The following is a 19,126-nucleotide window of genomic DNA, read 5'->3' as shown; positions in this document are numbered from 1 at the left end:
AGAAAAATGAACGATATTTGTATCCAAACCTGACCCAATGTTCTTTCGCCACGGGTCTCTCACTGGATATGACTTACGATTTTTAAACTTTTAATTCAGGGCAGTCAACCCAGCCTCGTATTCCTCGGTCGAATTTCACGGGTCACAGACCCCATCTTCACCGTCGGGTTTCACACACATGGGATAGATCGAACCGTAAGGAACTCGTCTGTTGCAAACGAAACAACAGTAACGGTAACGTTAACATGACTATTGTCGCTTCATCATACGTATAAGAACAGGCCACGTGTCACATTTCCGGAACATTTAGGGCCTTCTGATTATAGCCATTTTTTGAGTTCACTGAACCCCACTTTTTAAAAATTCGATCACCATCGCTCGTTTGTATCATTTTCGCATTTCCTTAGCGAGAAAACGAACCCAAAAGCCTCTCCTAATTACACATCAGAAAAATCTCTCCTCTCTATTTCTCTCTCATCCTCTTCTTCTCTTTCTTTCGCTGGCCTTTTTTTTTTTTACTTCGATTCACCGGAACCCTAACTCAATCGGCCGGAGAATTTAAGATTCCGGTGTGTCTCAGTTACCATAAACTCTTCAATTAATTTACTCTCCCTTTAGTTTAGCTTTTATTTAAACAAATTTCCTTTTATCTTTTGTATGTTTGGTTTTCTCTTTCTTCGTAGTTTGGTTCCTTCTTGTTGTTGTTGTTGTCATGGTGTGGTTAAAGTGGTGTTGTTTTGAATTGGAGTTTTGTGGTGCAGTAGATGACCGCACGATTAGGGAGGAGTTGAGATCAAACGGCCAGGGATTTCGTCACCGGATGGAGGGAGGTAGCGTCTCTAGACTTACTTGCTCTGGTAACTGTTCATATTCCTACTTGGTTTTTTAATAAACAAATTGTTTTAGGGTTTTCATTTTGGTGTTTAATTAGAGCTTGAAAACAGTTGTCTATCTTTTTGAAGTGGTGGGTTTAGTATTGTTTAGAGTTTAAATTAAATTTCTGTGGTTTTCTGCTTAAATAGATTGGAACTGAGTTCGTTTTTGCAGTTTACAAGTTTGATTGTGGCTTAGTCAATTATGTTTTGACAGTTTCTTTTCTTTTAATATAATTTTTAATAGTTAAAGTGTTTGAGCAAGATTTTTTCTAATTCAATTTGCAGTTGACTAGTTAGTGGTTGAGCTAGGGTTTTGTTGGTAGTTAGCGGTATTGATATCTGAGTGCAACTAACTGATAAGTTCAGGAAGACAGATGTATCTTTATTTCTATTCTTAAAGATTATTCTCTTGTACACTGCAGTGGAGTTTCCAAAACTCCACAATTGGTTTATACGCTGGCCACATTTCCATTTAACTAAATATGTTAACCTAATAATTTGGTGTTGACTTCCTTGTGTTAACTGCATGGAAAGTATGTACTTGTGGTTGTGAAGTTTTAAACTCCATGATGAGTGTATAGGATAATAATCCTTATTCTTAATTCTAACATAGCAAAATACAACATCCTCTTTGTTGAAAGACTTTTCATTTTTTAACATGATGTGATGTTTATTCAAATTGAGCTACATTTGAAATATCACATTAAGTTTGCATTAAAATTTACCAATTGACATATATCTGGCTTCTTTAACTCAAAAACCATGTTTGTTTCTGGACAAAACTATGAGAACATAGTGCTGGCATATTCTAGGTTCAGATTAAAATCTTAATGGGACCTAGGGAGTGAATTATGGAATTGCGTAGGTTTTCTCTCGCCATATATTTAGGTAAACTTAGCTAATTCTAGATTTGCTTTTATTGATGTGATATGACATTTTAGCTTTTATATTTTGATTTTATTTTGCATGTTTACTGCAAAGAAAAATTTACAGAAATTTTCCTTTTTATAATTGACTTTGCATGCATAAAAATTCATAAATGTAGTTTATCAGATTTTTATCCTATATTGGGAAAAGAGAAAAAATAAAATAAATATCCACCATCTATGTATTTTGCATATTAACTCATTGCCAGAGTTGTGATGCGGTCGGACTATACAATGTGAACAGTTTAATGTCTTTTCCAAGCTTTATCATTAATGAATTCATGTGAATTTACTGTTCTTTGAACTGTAAATTATTATTCAATCCACTGGAAGTATTTAGCTTGGTAATGTGGATTGTTCTATTTGGATAAAGTTCTAAAATTATAGCTTTTCTGTGCAATTCATACTGTAGCAGGATACTCTTAAAACTTAGAGGCCTGATCAATTTATCTGTGTATTTTTTGAACTGCAATTCTACAACCCATTTTCTTCTTCTAAATTTTTTCTGTTGTAGGAATACACTCATGGATTATGATGACAATGATTTCCAAAGCCAGAATCTTCATTTAGCTGGTGAGGGAAATAATAAATTTCCTCCTGTTTTACGACCATATGCTCTCCCAAGATTTGATTTTGATGACAACCTTCATGGGCATTTAAGATTTGATAGTTTGGTCGAAACTGAAGTTTTTCTGGGCATTGAAAGTGGTGAAGATAATCAGTGGATTGAGGATTTTTCGCGGGGGAGTACTGGGATTGTATTTAGTTCAAGTGCAGCAGAACCGTGTTCAATTTCTAGGCACAACAATGTCTGGTCTGAGGCAGCCTCCTCAGAATCTGTTGAAATGCTATTAAAATCTGTAGGACAGGACGAGACTATTCCTGGTCAAATTATTAGTAAGGATTCAGATGCCTGTGATGAACTGGGCTGCATAATAAAGCAGATGGAGCCTAGTTTGAAACACGGAAATAGTGGTCTTTCTAAAGAGGGGGATGACTTACAGCCTGCCTTACAGGCAGGTGAGATTCCAGGGAAATTTTCTGGGCTGAAAGGTGATGTTGGAGGAGATCATCCACTGGTCGAAGATGTTTCTCAAACACATGAAGGGGAGCCTACTGTTGTTGGGGCATTCAAAGATCCTAATACCATCAGCAGAAATACTGACTTACCTGTGACTGAGAGAGATGAGTCTAAAGATTGTGAGCAAAGTGTTGTTAATGAAAATCAAGTGGATGCTTTGGTTGATCAATCTGTGGATATCAGGGGACAGGAAGATAAATTTGCTTCTGATTCACAAGTTGATACTCTGATTCCCTCTTTGCAAAGTACCTGCACAAGTAGTGCTTTGATAGATAGTCAAGATACCACACATTTGAAAAATGATATCATTGATGAAAATGTGGACAGTTTAGAGAGGGTTGATTCAAGCCAAGAAGTTCATATTGATGGTGGGAACTTGGACATGCAATCTAAGGAAGGTGGACATGCTATTCGAAGTAGCGCAGCTAGTGTTGGTGAGCCTTTTGATAGGATAGTGGAAGGGAATTCTGACCACCGTATGGTGGAAGCGTGCAGCGAGGGCTTGGGTGTAGAAGTTCCTCTGCAAACTGGCAAATCTGAAGACATTGTCTTGTCTGGAGGAAAATTACATGACATATTACCAATGCCCTTTGTTGGTGATATGACCCTTAAGGAGCATGAAAGTCAGGTCAGCGATACTGATTCTAAAACTTGTACGAGTCTAGAGTCAAAGATGGATTCAATGGTGCAGTTAACATGTGATGCTATTAAGAAGAAGGATTTGTTAGAAACTGATTGCCACCCAGATACGAAAATCTTGAGCAGCAAATCTGAGAAATCTTCGTTGTCAGTGGAAGATGGTAAAGGTTCTAAGGGTGAAGGTGAGCACCTTCACGATACATTGGGAGTAGAAACCATGAGAGTATGTGAAGAATATATAGTCACTGAACATAACGATGATTATAAATGTGATGAAAGTGCTTCGGCTGCTGCAAAGCAGAACACTAAATTGCCTTCTGATTGTAGTAATGCAGATCGTGGGGATGGTGGATCTCCACTTGTTGAAAAGGGGGTTGATTCCTCATCCTTTAGCGCATGTAGCACAGAAAATGAGTTAGTTACAAATATAAAATCTGATGTTGCTGCCAGCAGCAAGTCAGGTATGTAGATTGTGAAGCATTAAGTCTGATTATTGAGCCTTTCCTTTCTTTCTTTTTGCCTTCTTTTACCCTTTCTGCGTCATGTGCTAACTAGGTATCCTTGTGGTACAGTGGATTGTGTTCTTTTGCCTTCTGGTAAGGGTCTTCTTGCCAGCACTGTTTTTAATCAGAAAGAGGTTCAAGTGTCATCTTCAGAAGCAAGTTTCTCAATCATGAAGACAACTTCTGGATTGACAACTGAAAAAGGTGCACTTGGTGAGACTGGTCAACAGTTCTCTTGTAAAAAAGTTGATCAGTCCTTGGCAATGGATACCTCTAATGCTGAGGGCCAAAGTGGAGACCTGACACTTCACAGAGTCACACTGGAGGGTGGAAAGGATATGCAACCCTCATCTGTTGTCTCTGATTCAGTGGTGAGAGAGACTGATGGTGCTGAAGCTCAAGTTATTTCTAAATGGGGTTCTTCAGAAGCTGCAGGTAACCTTTTATAATTTATAGGTTATCTTGGTTTACCTAGTAATCATCTCAACTTAAATTTGAATGTAATAGAGTAAATTCTTATTTGCAATTTCTTAGATATTAATCCTGAAGGATGGGTATGCAAATTCTATTTGGTAATATTCCATAGCTGTAGAAATGATTTGAATGACTATTTTACTGTTTCCTATACTTTGTGTTTATGGTGCTTTGTCCTTGACTCATTGTAGTTCTTTCTGAAATATTTTATTTATCTTTTTGGGTGATGGTTGGTGGGTTATGAGCTACTGTTGTTTTACTTTATGAAGCATATTTCCTTGCATTTCTGATGCTGGAAACTCGATAAGATTAATGTTCAGAAACAAAAAATTTCGCTCAGGTGCTGTATCAATTCAGCAGAATGACAAGATACCAACGAATCCAGTGCCTTCAACTTCAAAGGAACCCTCCCATGATACTGACCAAAATTGTTCAGAAGATAGTGACCCCAAATTAGTTTCTGAAGAGAAGATGCATCATGTTGATGGTGAGTTTCTTTGTATCTTTTTATTTTTTTCTGAAAGCCTGTCACGATGTAACCCCTCCTTTACCTTCCCCACACTCATCCCTTATAACTGTTCTTTGTTGTGTTGGTAAAAAGTAAGTTTGTTTTCTTCTTTTTTTCGCCCCACACCCCATCATTTTGCTTGTAATTTCTGTCTTATGAAGTTGTGTCCTGTTTAAGGGCAATTAATGATCTGTCTACAGTTTTTAGAGATGTACAGTCCATTATTTGATTTCATGCCTTGCCTCTTTTGTGGCTCTATTCACTTTTGAGACCATTTTATCAGTTTTTCCTTTTTCTCCCACGTTATCTCATGTTATGATTCTGATGGATTAATTTGATGTTGCAGGGGATCCTGCGAAGACTGATACTACTTCCTTTACTTCTGTGATTTCGTCCGAATCTCAAACTAAGTTTCACATGATAGAAAGTGGAAGTACTAGTGTTGATCTTGACAATCCTTCTTGCGGCTCTCCGATTGTAATTAGAACTTCTGAGCAGTCACAAAGTAAAATTGAGGAAGGTGTGAAGAGATCCACAGATCAGAGTGCTTCAGCGTCTGTGGTTATTAATAGGGAAGCGAGCAAGGAGCAGTCTATTTCTCAGGATGCAAAAGGAAATGATGCATCTCTAGGAGACAGAAGTTTCACCTTTAAGGTACCTCCATTGGCTGATTTGTCTGTAAAAGAAGCTGGCAAGAATTGGCAACCCTTTTCTACCATGCAACATGACAAACTGTCCTCGGTAAAATTTAATTTTCTCAAAGTGAACTTTTGGTTAACTGGCCCTTTTTGTGCTCTAATAACTTCCTAATGCCTATCTTTTAGCTGAAGATTTTTGAGAAGTGGGGTGGATAATTTGACCCTATTTTTTATTATTTCATCCTGGTTATGCTCTATCTCTCTTGCACTTGCTCTCTTACTCTTTGTATTGATACCACAAGAAGGTCGTGGAGGGAACTCCGTCAACCTCTGGCACAAGCAAAGTGGCTGCCAAGACTGCTCAGGATGCAAGTCATGCAAATCCTCAGGCATCTGGGAGGGAGAAAGTGCGTGTTGGCTCTAGAGGGGCTTCTGAGCGTAAAACAAGGCGAACAGGTGGTAAGAGCACAGGAAAGGAAGCTGCAAAAAAGGGAATTGCTGCAAAAGAAACAACTCCTGCGAGACAATCAGAAAGAAGTGATAGATCAAGTAATGCATCACTCAGTTCAGCTGGAATTGGCCAGCTCATTCAATCCAATGAGATGCAGCACTATGGACACGTTGAAGGTGGTAATATGAAACCATTTGGTCTTTTTTCTTCTTCAGTATCTAGTCTGCCAGACTTGAACACCTCAGCTTCTTCATCTGCAGTTTTTCATCAGCCTTTTACAGATTTGCAACAAGTTCAATTACGTGCTCAGATCTTTGTATATGGAGCTTTGATGTAAGTCTTGTAACACTTGTACATATTGGTATTCATTTGTATTCCAATGACGTGTTGGCGTAATATTGAGTTCCTTTTGAGCATGTATTGAGATTTTTGTAGATGTGCTTACTAGTCATTGTCAAGCCTAGTCATCTCTGGTATTTGCATTTTCCATTAGGACTGTTGATCATTTGAGCATGTCTAATTGTTTTGAACAATGTTGCTACAGTCAAGGAACAGCACCTGATGAGGCTTATATGATATCAGCATTTGGGGGACCTGGTTAGGTTTTCTTATCCCTAACTATGTCATCTTGGGACACTTTATACATATAGTCACTATTTTGTATTGTTTGCAGATGGTGGAAGATCCATATGGGAGAATGCCTGGCGAGCATGTATAGAGAGGGTACATGGTCAAAAATCTCATCTTGTTAGCCCTGAAACCCCATTGCAGTCACGTATAGGTATGCCTCTTTATTTTAAGTTGTTGAATCTTCTGATTCTGAAGTCTCTTAACTTTGTGCCTTGGTTGAGATGCTCAGGTGCTAAACCTTCTGATCAAGCAATCAAACTGAATGCAGTTCAGGGCAAGGTTACATCCTCACCTGCCAGTCGATCCACCAGCAAGGGTACTCCCACAACAATTGTAAACCCAATGATACCCCTTTCATCACCACTGTGGAGTATTCCTACCCCTTCTGGTGATCCCCTTCAACCTAGTGGCATTCCAAGAGGTGCAGTTATGGATTATCAGCAGGCACTTTCTCCATTGCATCCTCCACCTATCAGGAATTTCGTTGGACCTAATGTTTCTTGGATGTCCCAATCCCCTTTCCGTGCCCCGTGGATTCCACAGACTTCTGCATTTGATGGCAATGCTCGTTTTCCTGTGCTTCCCATCACAGAAACAGTTAATTTGACTTCTGTAAGAGAAGCATCTGTGCCTCATTCTTCTGGCATGAAGCCGGTTTCCCCAGTTCCCATGGTTCAGAGTGGGAGTCCTGCTAATGCTTTTGCTGGGACTCCCCTGCTTGACTCAAAAAAGACAACAGTAACACCTGGTCAACACTCTGCTGATCCAAAGCCTAGAAAAAGAAAAAAGTCTGCAGTTTCTGAGGACCCTGGGCAGATTATGCTGCATTCTCAAAAAGAGTCGCTTTTGGCTCCTGCTGCGACTAGTCATGCCTCTACACCTGCTGCCATTACAACCCCTGCTACCATTGTTTCCAAGTCCTCCACTGACAAATTCATTACGTCTGTCTCTGCTGATCATCTCAAGAAGGGCGACCAAGATTTAGATCAGAGGGCTACTATATCTGAAGAGACCCTTGGTAAACTCAAGGAATCTCAGAAGCAGGCAGAGGATGCTGCTGCTTTTGCTGCTGCTGCTGTTAGTCACAATCAAGAAATATGGAATAAGTTGGACCAGCACCAAAATTCTGGGTTGGCACCGGATGTTGAAACTAAATTGACTTCTGCTGCTGTTGCGATAGCAGCAGCTGCAGCTGTTGCAAAGGCTGCAGCTGCGGCTGCCAATGTTGCCTCAAATGCTGCCTTCCAAGCAAAATTGATGGCAGATGAAGCATTGGTCTCGAGTGGCTATAGAAATTCTATTCCGACTGATGCAATCTCTTCTTTTGATAGTGTGAAGAAGCTGGGGAGCGCTACTCCTGCATCCATCTTGAGGGGTGAAGATGCTACTATTAGTTCGAACTCTGTTATTGTTGCCGCAAGGGAGGCTGCTAGAAGGAGGGTAGAAGCTGCTTCAGCTGCCTCAAAGCGAGCTGAAAACATGGATGCCATTGTTAAAGCTGCTGAGCTGGCAGCTGAAGCTGTTTCACAAGCTGGCAAGATTGTTGCTATGGGTGAGCCTTTCTCATTGAATGAATTGGTCGAAGCTGGTCCTGAGGCATACTGGAAAGTGCGTCAAGTGTCTCCTGAGCCAGATGGTGCTAAAGAACACAGAGACAAAAGTGGCAGTTTGGAAGCTCCTGGTTTATCTGCCTGGCATCTAAAAGAGGTTCCATTGGACAAAAGGGAAAAGCAAAGTGCCAACCATGGAATGTCACCCACTCTTAGAGAGATAGCCAGAGAGTCTCTGGAGGATCGTTCTAGGTTGACAGATGGCATCTTGGGTTCTTCTGCAGCAAGTGGAAAGGACAAAAAGGGACAAAAGGGCCGCAAAGCTTCAGATATCACCAAAACTAAGGGAGTGACTTCTGAATCTGAGATTGGGTTTGGATCACCTTCCATGACCACTCTGACTGAACATGAAAAAGCGGGGGAAGTTTCAAAAGATAACTATTTAAGGGAGGGTTCCCGTGTTGAGGTTTGTGATTTTTACTTGAAATATAAGTTGAGATTTGTGATCTTTGGTTGAAACATTTACTAAGTTCTAATGTGTATGTGTGCACTTGCATTTCATGGAAATATGTTGATATAGTGGTCAGTTTGAGAACTTTTGCTTGAAGTTCTAATGTGTATGTGTGCACTTGCATTTCAATGAAATATGTTGATATAGTGGTCAGTTTGAGAACTTTTGCATGCATTTTTCTTAGTTACTGTAGGAACTGTTGCGGTTGGACTTGTTTTATTGATCTTCTATATCTATATATATATATATATATATATGATTTTTTCCAATTTTACCATTTCCTCTTTGTAGGTATTGAGAGATGGAGGTGGCTTGAAAATAGCATGGTTCCTGGCTGATATACTGAATTTGAAAGATGGCAAAGCTTATGTCTGTTACAATGAACTTCGGGCAGAAGAAGGTGAGTTATTACACCTATTGTAGCTTATGCTTTGGTTGAATTAACTGAATGTTTATAGCTAATAAAACAGATCTGTTGGAGAATGCTTTCGCTTCATTTTTATATAACTCCTCATTGATGTCGATGCAATTTGACTTTTTCTTTGGGGATTATTGCATGCTCATCTCTATGCCGAATCAGGAATTTTGCTTGTGTAATGTGTTCCCCTGTTGTGGAGAGATAGAAAATATGATTAAATGCACCTGAATGAGGGTCTTCCCCTTTTCTAATGTTCTTGTCTAAGTACTTTGTGCTTTTGGTTTCTTATGTAAATGCATTTTCTTGGTAGAGAAAATAAGCCTGATGCACGTGCATTGATGATTGTTTTCTTAACAAACCTGTTTTGACTGGTCATCTTACAGATGGTGATAGGCTAAAGGAATGGGTGGAACTTGAAGGTGAAGGAGACAGGGCACCCAGGATACGCACTGCTCGTCCTATTACGGCCATGCCATTTGAAGGAACGAGGAAGAGACGCAGGGCAGCCATGGGGGACTATAATTGGTCTGTTGGAGATAGAGTTGATGCATGGATGCAAGATAGGTATGCGTGCATTCTTTTCTACATATTTTCTTGCTATGTATTTCTTTCAGTGCAATGGACTGCAATAGTACTGTTGAAGAGGCATTAAAAAATCTACATGAGAAAGTAGTGTGGGATAATTTGTTAATATTTGCTAGCCAAACAAGCAACATGAGTGATTTGTCATATTGCCCAAAAAGTACTGCAGGATGAATCTGTATGCACATTTTAAACTCTCACTAGCTGTAACAGGATGAATCTGTATGCATGTTTTAAACTCTCTAGCTGTAGCAGGATGAATCTGTATGCATGTTTTAAACTCTCACTAGCTTTAGCAGGATGAATCTGTATGCATGTTTTAAACTCTCACTAGCTGTAGCAGAAACGAAAGTGAATCTAAATCACCCTAATCCAGCTAGTTTCTTCACTTAGCACTTAGCAGTACTTCATAATTACTACTATGCAAATTCTTCTCACTATCTCTGAAGTTATGTTCATTTATTTGTCTATCAGCTGGTGGGAGGGAGTTGTCACTGAGAAGAGCAAGAAAGATGAAACTTCTTTTACTATCCATTTTCCCGGTATGTGTAACTAAACACAGCATTCTATTTACAATCATGAATTTTTTTTGCTCTCTAGTAAAGTGTAAGCAGCTTGTGCTTTGAGGATAAAGCATCTTTTTTATTATTCTTATTGCAGCTCAAGGAGAAACATCTGTTGTCAAAGCATGGCTTCTTCGTCCTTCGCTGATGTGGAAGAATGGTAGTTGGGTTGAATGGTCCAGTTCTGGGGATAATAATGTCTCTTCCCATGAGGTGATATGTTAACTTATACTTGTGGTTGATGTTTCTTTGATAATAATTTAATTGCTTCTGTGTACTAAGTCATTGGTCTGTTCTTCAGGGTGATACCCCACGGGAAAAGCGATTAAGGGTAGGCAGTCCTACAGTTGAGGCCAAAGGGAAAGATAAGCTTTCAAAAGGTGTTGACATTAAGGAATCTGGGAAACCTGATGACACAAGATTGCTGGATTTATCGGCAAGTGAAAGAATATTTAATATTGGTAAAAGCACCAGAGATGAGAGTAAGCCTGATTCACTTAGAATGATACGAACAGGTTTACAGAAGGAAGGGTCAAGAGTGATTTTTGGTGTTCCTAAGCCAGGAAAGAAGAGAAAGTTTATGGAAGTAAGCAAACATTATGTTGCTGATCAAAGCAGCAAGACTCATGAAACAAGTGATTCAGCTAAAATTACGAAATATTTGATGCCTCAAGGATCCGGACCCCGTGGAACAAAAAATAAAATTGAACTAAAGGTAAAACGAATGGCTGTATCCAAGCCTAAGGTTCTCAAGTCCGGAAAACCTCCTAGTGTGTCTAGTAGAAGTATTCCCCAGAAGGACAACTTATCAAACACTATGGTTTCTGAACCTGATGATGCTGTGGCCTCAGATGTGTCAAAATTCAAAGATTCTGTAAGCCATGCTGAGAATATATCAGGAAAGCATAACATGATGGAGTTTAGATCCTTTCCAGGTTCTGATGGAGCAGCAGAGGCCCCGGTCTTATTTTCTTCTGTGGCTCTCTCATCAGATGCACCCTCCAAGAAAACTTCCACATCAAATGCTAAATCTGAACGGATAAATAAGGGGAAACTTGCGGCAGCTGCCGGGAAGTTGGGTAAAATTGAGGAGGAAAAAGTCTTCAATGACAATTCAACAAAAACAATCTCTGAAGTTGTTGAACCTCGTAGATCTAATCGCAGGATTCAGCCGACATCAAGAGTAAGTAAATAGATATTGTCATTTCTCATTTGATAAGTTGAGATCATTGATGCATTTAACATTGTAGTGTCAAAATTTCTAGTTTATGGAATCAATTCTTGTGTTACTTTATTTGTGGAAAATTAAATGAAAAATTCTTCGCATGTACATCTTGTGCCCTTGTGAACTTTGAGTTATGCTTTGTGATGTATTTTTCATGCAAAAGGAGGGGGTGACATGTTAAGTGTAAATTCCTGGTTTCAGTAGGGAGCAAGTAGGGAAGTAGGGGTTATACGTGGCAAAAATATAAGTTTGTCCATAGTGGGTTTTTTTAAACTCTGCTGCTAGGGTATGTTACTTTGGTAGTTTCAAACTATGTAGAATATTGTGTTGAATGACAATGGGAACTTAAAAGTGTTAAATTATGGTGTTTTTGCTTCTTAGGAGATATTTGTGCTCTGTGCCTACTATATTTTATTAGGATATGCCACTTCCCTCCATGGTTTCACTTTTGTTCTGCACCATCAAGCTTTGCCCTGTGTGTCCATCTCTCTCTCTCTTATATTATCTAGATTTATTTGTCTTGAGTAAGGTGATGACGGTGATGTATATTATCAAAAAGGAGGAAACTTGTTATCGTCACTAACCACGTGTATTTTTTATGCATTCATTTTCATAGATATGTCTGTTTGTGCCCCTTGTATTTTTGTCCCAATCTGCTTATGGATATCCTTGTTTTGTTGCCCGCAGCTACTGGAAGGTCTACAAAGCTCGTTGATCATTTCAAAAATTCCGTCTGTTTCACATGACAAAAGTCACAAAAGTCAAAGCAGGAGTACTAGAGGTGAACCATAAATTTCTTTATTTTTTCGTTGGGTATTCTGAAGTGATGTTGCTGCTGTCCTTTAGCCTTGTTTGTTGCCAAAACGTGCACGCTAATGCATGCAATGATAACAGGAAATAACCATGGTTGAGAGGGAGCTCATTTGCAACTACCGACTACCGAATCCAGTCTTGAAAGAAAATTCAAGAGCTTATTGGATGACCAACATACACCAGTGTAGCTTGTGTAAATTATGATAGAGGAGAAAATTAGGAATGAAAATTGCTTCTTTTGGCTTTTGAGATGTAGTATTAGATATATTTATACTGATTTTTAGTTTCTTTACAATCATAATCTGATCTCTTTAGTCCATCCCCTTCCTAGCTTGTATATGGAACATCTCCATGTAGTTTGGCTTTGATATTTGCAGAGCTGCGTTGCAAGTGATCAACCATATATATTTTGTTGCTTCAACTGCTCTTTTAACTCTTAAAGCTCCAAATTGATGGGGGCTTCGGGTTTTGTGTTGTCTCCAAAAGGGTGCAAAATAAATGAGAAAATCGTAACGTTTTAGGAAACTTAAAATGAGCCCAAGTGTAGAAGCTGCTGTAATAACATGCATTTTGGGCACAATTTCAGTAGGGAGAGCCGAGTCGGCCTAGATTCTGGTGTTTTATTACCATGCTCAGCATCCTTATCTAGAAAGGATGGGCGAGTTGTAACATAGTGCAGCAGCGGCCCAGAGTCATGATTTTGGAGAAACTGATCATTGACACTTGGGTTAAATATAGTCCGCCAAACAGAAGAAACTCCAGTATCGTACTTCATAACTACATGCCCTATTTAACTAACAAAAATATATATATGAACAATTGCAATTTCTTAAACTCCCCTTTCCCTGTACAAAGATTGAATCCTTTCATGGATCCACCCAGAGAAACTGAGAAGAAAACCAGAAGCTGTATCTGAATGGCATGTGCTGCAACTTTTCTGCCGGCATAATAAAGAAGGCATTGAAGTTGCAAAGGCAAGACGCATCAATATGTTAGATCATTATCAATCAACAGAAAAGGCATGTTCTGGTCATGAAATCAGCCTGCAGCATCCTCGTCCTTGTCTCCTAAAGATACTGGCTCTTCTTTCCTCAATCCTTGATATCCTCTGACTTGTTCTGACTGAGGATCTCCACTCTTGCTGTCTACAACATCATTGAGTGGCTTTTCACAGATACAAGAGTATGGATATTCATGAAATTCTCCACGTCCTGGTCTCATCTCATCTGGCTCTCCCATGAATCCTCTTTGAGCCGCCTTCACCTTTCTGGCAAAGGTATCCCAATCCATCTGATCCCTTTCCATGAACAAAGCACTGAGCCTCTTGGCATTTGGCCTTATAGTCCTCTTGTGCCCCATGTACCTCCTTTTGATCCCAACATGCAATCATGCAGAATTAAAGAAAATCCAAAGAAAAACAACTTTATACTAAATATGCATAAATACTAAGTAGTTTAAAATGCAAAGTAGAAAAAATTACACACGTAAGGAGCCTACGCAAAGCAGTTCGATACCAAACCTTCAACTGAAGATATTAGTAAAGACTTCATCCATTATCTATTCTCAGAGTAAGAAAGATATCCTATCATTTGACATCTAAACTAACACACAGGCCCACCAAAGATGTAAATATCAGCCATCAAAATCCCCACATGCAAATTACAAAGGATCAGGTTAAAAGCATTATTATTCCTTATGGATGAGATGTCTTTGGTGCCTGGTCCAAATCTTCATTAAATTAGTTGAACCATTAATTTCTGGATTAACTTAAAAGTTGACATATGCATGCGAGACATGGCACTGTACCAGAAATAAGCAGGACAGAAGAAATAACTAGACTTCTCACCTTCGACCAGCAAGAATCTTGGCCATATTTCCATTATTATTGGTGACAAAAACATCACTTTCGTCAGAAACAATGAAGTCGATGGCAGCAAGGCGAGAAGAGAACGGAAGAAAAGGTTTCAGCTCTTCATTAGCAAGCATCTCCTTTGTATAGAAGTTTGGAAAGAGTTCTCTTAGAGGGCGCAGAGTTTCTTCTCCACCATATATTTCTCCAGATGCAACATAAAGGTGTGTGTCATTTGAAAAACCAAGTGCCCGCAGCATCAATCCGACTTCATGAGGAGTGAGTGGACATTTACCTCGCCTTCTCTCACCATCAGCACTTAAATCCTGCATGAATATGATGAAGAGTGTAATTTTACAAGATAAATGGAGGATGCAGAAGAAAGAATCATTAGTACTCGTTTTGAAAAGTATTTTATGGTATATATTATAGAAATATCTAGTTCAGAATTCTAAAAATGCAGCAACTCACAGGTAATGTTGCCCATCGTTTTCGTATCTCTCCAAGCTCATATCTCTCCTTGTCTCCTCCACCATAGTAACAACCAGAAAATGCTAGCATGTCAGGTTCAAATCTGCCATTAATAGAATTGGACACATATAAGGAAAACCTGTATCTTCAGATTTTAATCATACTTAAAAATTTTTGTCTATGCATGTCCATATACATATGAGCCAGTGTGTTGCTATCAAATACACATCCACTCAGATGTTGAAGTGCTGCAGGAATCATTGATGCAGAAATTAGTTGCTGGATAGAGTGTCAAAGATAACAGCTCGGTGTATACATATAATCACTCAAATTGAGATGAATCTCCAAAATTTTGAGGAGCATACACTAAAATGAAAGGTAATCTATCCTGTCACTAGCTTATCTGGTTTAATGCCTTAAAGATCACCACCTGAAAGTGAAGGGATTTCAAAATAAGTTTAATCGTGCAAATTTCAAAGTATGCTGTGTTATGTTGCAGATCTGTCCCCATGGATTGCTGACAAAATCCAATTTCAGGAGGCACATCTTAACAGGTTCAGTGTCAATGTTGCTTTTGATATGCACGATACTTTTAAAAATTAATCAGTCAAATTCTACCTCTGTAGTATTCAGTACAAACCTCAAGTGGACAGCAATAAAACGTTTTGCCATGTCTCGCATTCTCATGACAAGCTTCTGTCCAAGCTCTTGAATAGGTTTTGTAAATCTTAAAGCATGAAAATTAGCCCGGCAACGCAACTTTTGTAGCTCTTCATCAATGTTGCTGGCCAGTCTGTAATCAAACTTTGTCAGCTGCAGGACCTGCAAAATTTTCAGAGGGTTAACTGCTGCAATCCCACATGAAAGCCATAATATCCTGGAAACTGTAATTGGAATATTTTACTAACATGTTTGGATTTGAGAGATACAAAGAAAAAAAAAGGACAAGAAATGTTAAAACTCTCTCCATTGAACCACCAAACAAGGGGAGACAGAGAGAGAGTGAAGAAATTGTCACTTGCAATTGCTCCCCTAAGCTACTAATCAGAGTCTTCAAAATTGGAGAAATAAAACGTAGATGAAAACTACTATAATTGGGGCATTCTAATTTCCTTTTCATACTTCTTTCCAGCCCAGACAACTTAAAAGAATTTGAAGTTCACTTTATTAACTTCTATCATCTCTCTGCTCATTTATTTCTCTCTTATCAACCCACAGATATTGCAAGTCTTGATAATTTGTGGAATTAGATGCATTTAATTCATAATTGAGGGATTGAACAAGAAACAGAAAGTTCAATTGTTGAAATTATTAGTAAAATCAACATAAATAGCATTAGAGATAGAGTATAAGAAAGTGGTCTTACACGTCGTCTTGAAAGTATTGGCAGCACTTGGTCTATATAATATTCTGGAGGGGATTTCCTCGGGACACGCATGGTGTATGGAGGTTTTTCCATTGATCGCATGACTTTATCAGGAACTCTTTTGACAATAGTAACATCTTTTGCTAGGTAAGAAATGAACCAGTTGACATCAAAAATGTTGATGAAGTCACTGCATGTCAGAAGAAAAAATACACTAAAGAAGATAACATTCGTGGCTTGAAATGTAAATCCAGTAATAGCAGAATAGGATGATATAAATTAGGCAGAACTTGTAATAAGCTGATTCAACTTACCTATCATCCTTCCAGTAGGAGTTATGATCCAACTCAGGTACCACTAAGGTTGCATTTAGAATTCGTGCAACAACTACAGCATCTGATATCTGTTTGCCAGAAGAAAATTTTTAATTCTAAGCAATTAGCACACCCATGGTAGGTGAAGATAATAAATTAAGTAAAACGCTAAATCAGAGAGGCTCACCAAACTCAATTTATTCAAATCAACTAAAGTAAAGCTTATTGGTTCAATATACATAATGCAGAAGCAACAGTACTCTGTAGACACTCATGGGCAAGTTACATTTGTAATTGATGCAATTACAAGATCTTCCATAAGGATGTTTACCTAAGAATATAGCATACTGTATAAAAAATTCTACTTACTCCTGTTCTTTGCTGATTCAGTCCTCCACTTGCTGCAATAAGCAAATAACCATTTGATGATCGCCCACGTACAGCATCTAGATATCAAATTATCCACGAAAATGAACAATCAGTAAACTTATGTGATTGCTTTGCTGAAACTTAAATGAAACAGTGTCGATATGGATTCTTTTCTAAGAAGTAAAAACAGATGATAAAGGACATCAGGTAATTAGAACCATTTTACTGAAAACTTATGTTAAAAAGGGATAAAAAAAGAGCATCAGCAAATTGCTTCAAAATGAGTTAATTCCATCCGATTCCTCTCCTGGGAGAAATCATCAACAATATAGTTTCAATCGTCAAAGTTAAACATAGGCAAATTCAAACCTGCAAATCTATTTAAGCAAAACAACCAGTCAAGAAAGAGCTAAAAAATTGCAGTAACCAATTAATAGTATGATGGTATTATGGACACATCCATTTCAGCATTACCAACTAGAAATAGAAACACTTGTACCACAGATTTGCATTTACAAGTCTAGACATCCAAAAAAGATCACAGAGCTACAGAATAATACAATGTACCTTTGCTAAACCGCAGAACCAAACAATTTGCCATCAACAGAATCTAAATCTACATCCATCATCTAAAAGTACAAACTTATAGAGATGCAGATAATTTGGAACTTCCAGCAGGACAAATGAGAACTCTACATATCAAGTAAACCAACATAAGCATCTAAAGCAATGGAACTTTGCACCACTCAACGCTATGTTATCGATTAAAAAATGCCAAATGAGACGAGAATTATGGATAAAACTGACATAGTTGAGCAAGGTAACAACTCCTGTTAAGGTTGAAATTTCCTTATTAATCCAGTTTCATGTAAAGAACACTAAAATTTCCATAAATAACCCGAATGCATTATAATAAATAAATAAAACGTACGAGGAAAATTACGACTTTTTTTGCTGCATCCGTAGAAGTATTTTGCATACTGAGATTTCCATATATCAATTGGTCCTTTATTACTTCCATCCTACAGCATTTGCATCAAAATCAGCAAAACAAAAATTAAAAAAAAAATAAACGTATTACACGCATAAATAAATAACATTTTAAAAACAAAATTTAGAGTTTTTTCTTTAATTTTACCAATTTGAAATAGAGACTTCGTTTCACAAGTCGTTGAGAGTACCACTCTAGATCAGACGTCACGTGTCCAGTGAAGAGCGAAATCATGCCTAAGCAGAAGAGCATCAAGCCACAGACGAGCGACCATGAGATCGGCTTCCTCTGCTGCGCCGCAGAGGATCGCCACCTCCAACACACATGCTTGTTGCTTAAACTGCCGTTCGGATGCTGTAACAGCGCCAGGTTCGCCGATATCACGCTAAACCTCCACGACTTAGCTACGCCCATCACGGACTCAACAACAAGAGAAACAACGGCTCCGTCCTAAACTCCATCATTTATTCACGCCAAATGCCGTCCCCCGCTCTCTCCAACGTCCACGATGTCATCAATGAGTAAAGAAGACTGAGAAGCGAAAGTGACGGAAGGGTACGACTGTAAATACCGCGAATGCGGGAGGTGAAAATTGAAGAATAATTAGGGTTTGTCTTCTTTGTTTCTTGCGATCGACACTCTCAACGTTTTTCGAAACGGGGCAGATTTTGGAGGTTTTCGTTAACACAGAAAAGAAGAGTGAAGACAGAATGAGGTAAGAGTAGGAACGAGAGTGTGAAGCTTTTAATTTAAATATTTTTAATTTTATTATTTATAAATATAAACTTGAAAGAAAATGAAGAATAGTTGCGAAGGGAACAGAGAGGAAGATGCTTGGCTTTACTCCGGTTTTTGGGGAAGTGAAGACAACGGTTTTTATCTCCCAGTTAGAGTATGTTTATGGAGATTTTGGTTAAGACAAGGGCCAATTTGGTAATAACCATTAAAAAATGAATTAGTCGATCTTATTAGTTGGGCAGTCGATGATTAGTGACTACTGTGATTTGGGAATAAGAATTTAATTGGAATTAAATAAACTACTTTAGGATCTAAGAAAGCATGGTTTAATATTTGATTAAGTACGTGCCCGAAATTTAAAAAAGCATTTATCTGTTTATCAAAATTAAAAAAAAATAAAAAAGAATGCATATGTCCGAAGGTCAGTTTACCTTTTTCCCCTTTTTATTACATGTTATCTTGTTGTATTCTTCTGACAACTCCTAATTTGGTTTATGTATTACATAAATAAATAAGATAAAATACAAAAAACAATTAATATCTTTTTTTTTTCAAAATTTTTTTCTTTTATAGTTTCACTAACAAAACCCAACATGGTGCATGCTTAAGTATGTGATTGGATTTTGTCAAATGAAAGAAAA

The 19,126-nt window shown here is 38.2% G+C and overlaps 2 protein-coding genes across 15 annotated transcripts; one reads left to right on the top strand and one right to left on the bottom strand.

The window, feature by feature from the left end:
- Window positions 1–378: 378 nt before the first annotated feature.
- G2484-1 (protein) lies at window positions 379–12,808 on the top strand. 13 transcript variants are annotated; one of them, XM_089783253.1, is made up of 18 exons: window positions 379–569; window positions 762–857; window positions 2,316–3,982; window positions 4,094–4,459; window positions 4,839–4,985; window positions 5,353–5,376; window positions 5,446–5,747; window positions 5,950–6,428; window positions 6,640–6,692; window positions 6,769–6,876; window positions 6,955–8,741; window positions 9,078–9,186; window positions 9,588–9,768; window positions 10,261–10,328; window positions 10,447–10,562; window positions 10,651–11,532; window positions 12,262–12,355; window positions 12,469–12,808. In XM_089783253.1, exons 3-18 carry the CDS (start codon window positions 2,326–2,328, stop codon window positions 12,483–12,485), a joined length of 6,390 nt encoding a protein of 2,129 aa, XP_089639379.1. In that variant the 5' UTR covers window positions 379–569; window positions 762–857; window positions 2,316–2,325; the 3' UTR covers window positions 12,486–12,808. The 13 variants fall into 13 exon arrangements, with proteins under 13 accessions (XP_089639379.1, XP_021281585.1, XP_021281577.1 ...); XM_021425910.2 differs by having other exon boundaries at window positions 5,353–5,660; window positions 5,950–6,271; window positions 6,356–6,428; XM_021425902.2 differs by having other exon boundaries at window positions 5,353–5,660; window positions 5,947–6,271; window positions 6,356–6,428.
- Window positions 12,809–13,085: 277 nt separating this feature from the next.
- On the bottom strand, window positions 13,086–18,597 carry LOC110414626 (O-fucosyltransferase family protein). 2 transcript variants are annotated; one of them, XM_021425923.2, is made up of 9 exons: window positions 17,895–18,597; window positions 17,688–17,778; window positions 16,757–16,833; window positions 16,388–16,476; window positions 16,074–16,263; window positions 15,348–15,529; window positions 14,708–14,810; window positions 14,234–14,562; window positions 13,086–13,753 (listed from the first exon to the last, which is right to left on the bottom strand). In XM_021425923.2, exons 1-9 carry the CDS (start codon window positions 18,159–18,161, stop codon window positions 13,426–13,428), a joined length of 1,656 nt encoding a protein of 551 aa, XP_021281598.1. In that variant the 5' UTR covers window positions 18,162–18,597; the 3' UTR covers window positions 13,086–13,425. The 2 variants fall into 2 exon arrangements, with proteins under 2 accessions (XP_021281598.1, XP_021281606.1); XM_021425931.2 differs by lacking the exons at window positions 17,688–17,778; window positions 17,895–18,597 and adding an exon at window positions 17,324–17,634.
- Window positions 18,598–19,126: the final 529 nt, after the last annotated feature.

The sequence above is a fragment of the Theobroma umbraticum genome, unplaced genomic scaffold (genome assembly GCF_002168275.2).
Source record: "Theobroma umbraticum cultivar Fairchild unplaced genomic scaffold, ASM216827v3 scaffold_30.0, whole genome shotgun sequence".
Lineage (NCBI taxonomy): Eukaryota > Viridiplantae > Streptophyta > Magnoliopsida > Malvales > Malvaceae > Theobroma > Theobroma umbraticum.
This window is presented reverse-complemented; position numbering and strand designations above follow the sequence as displayed.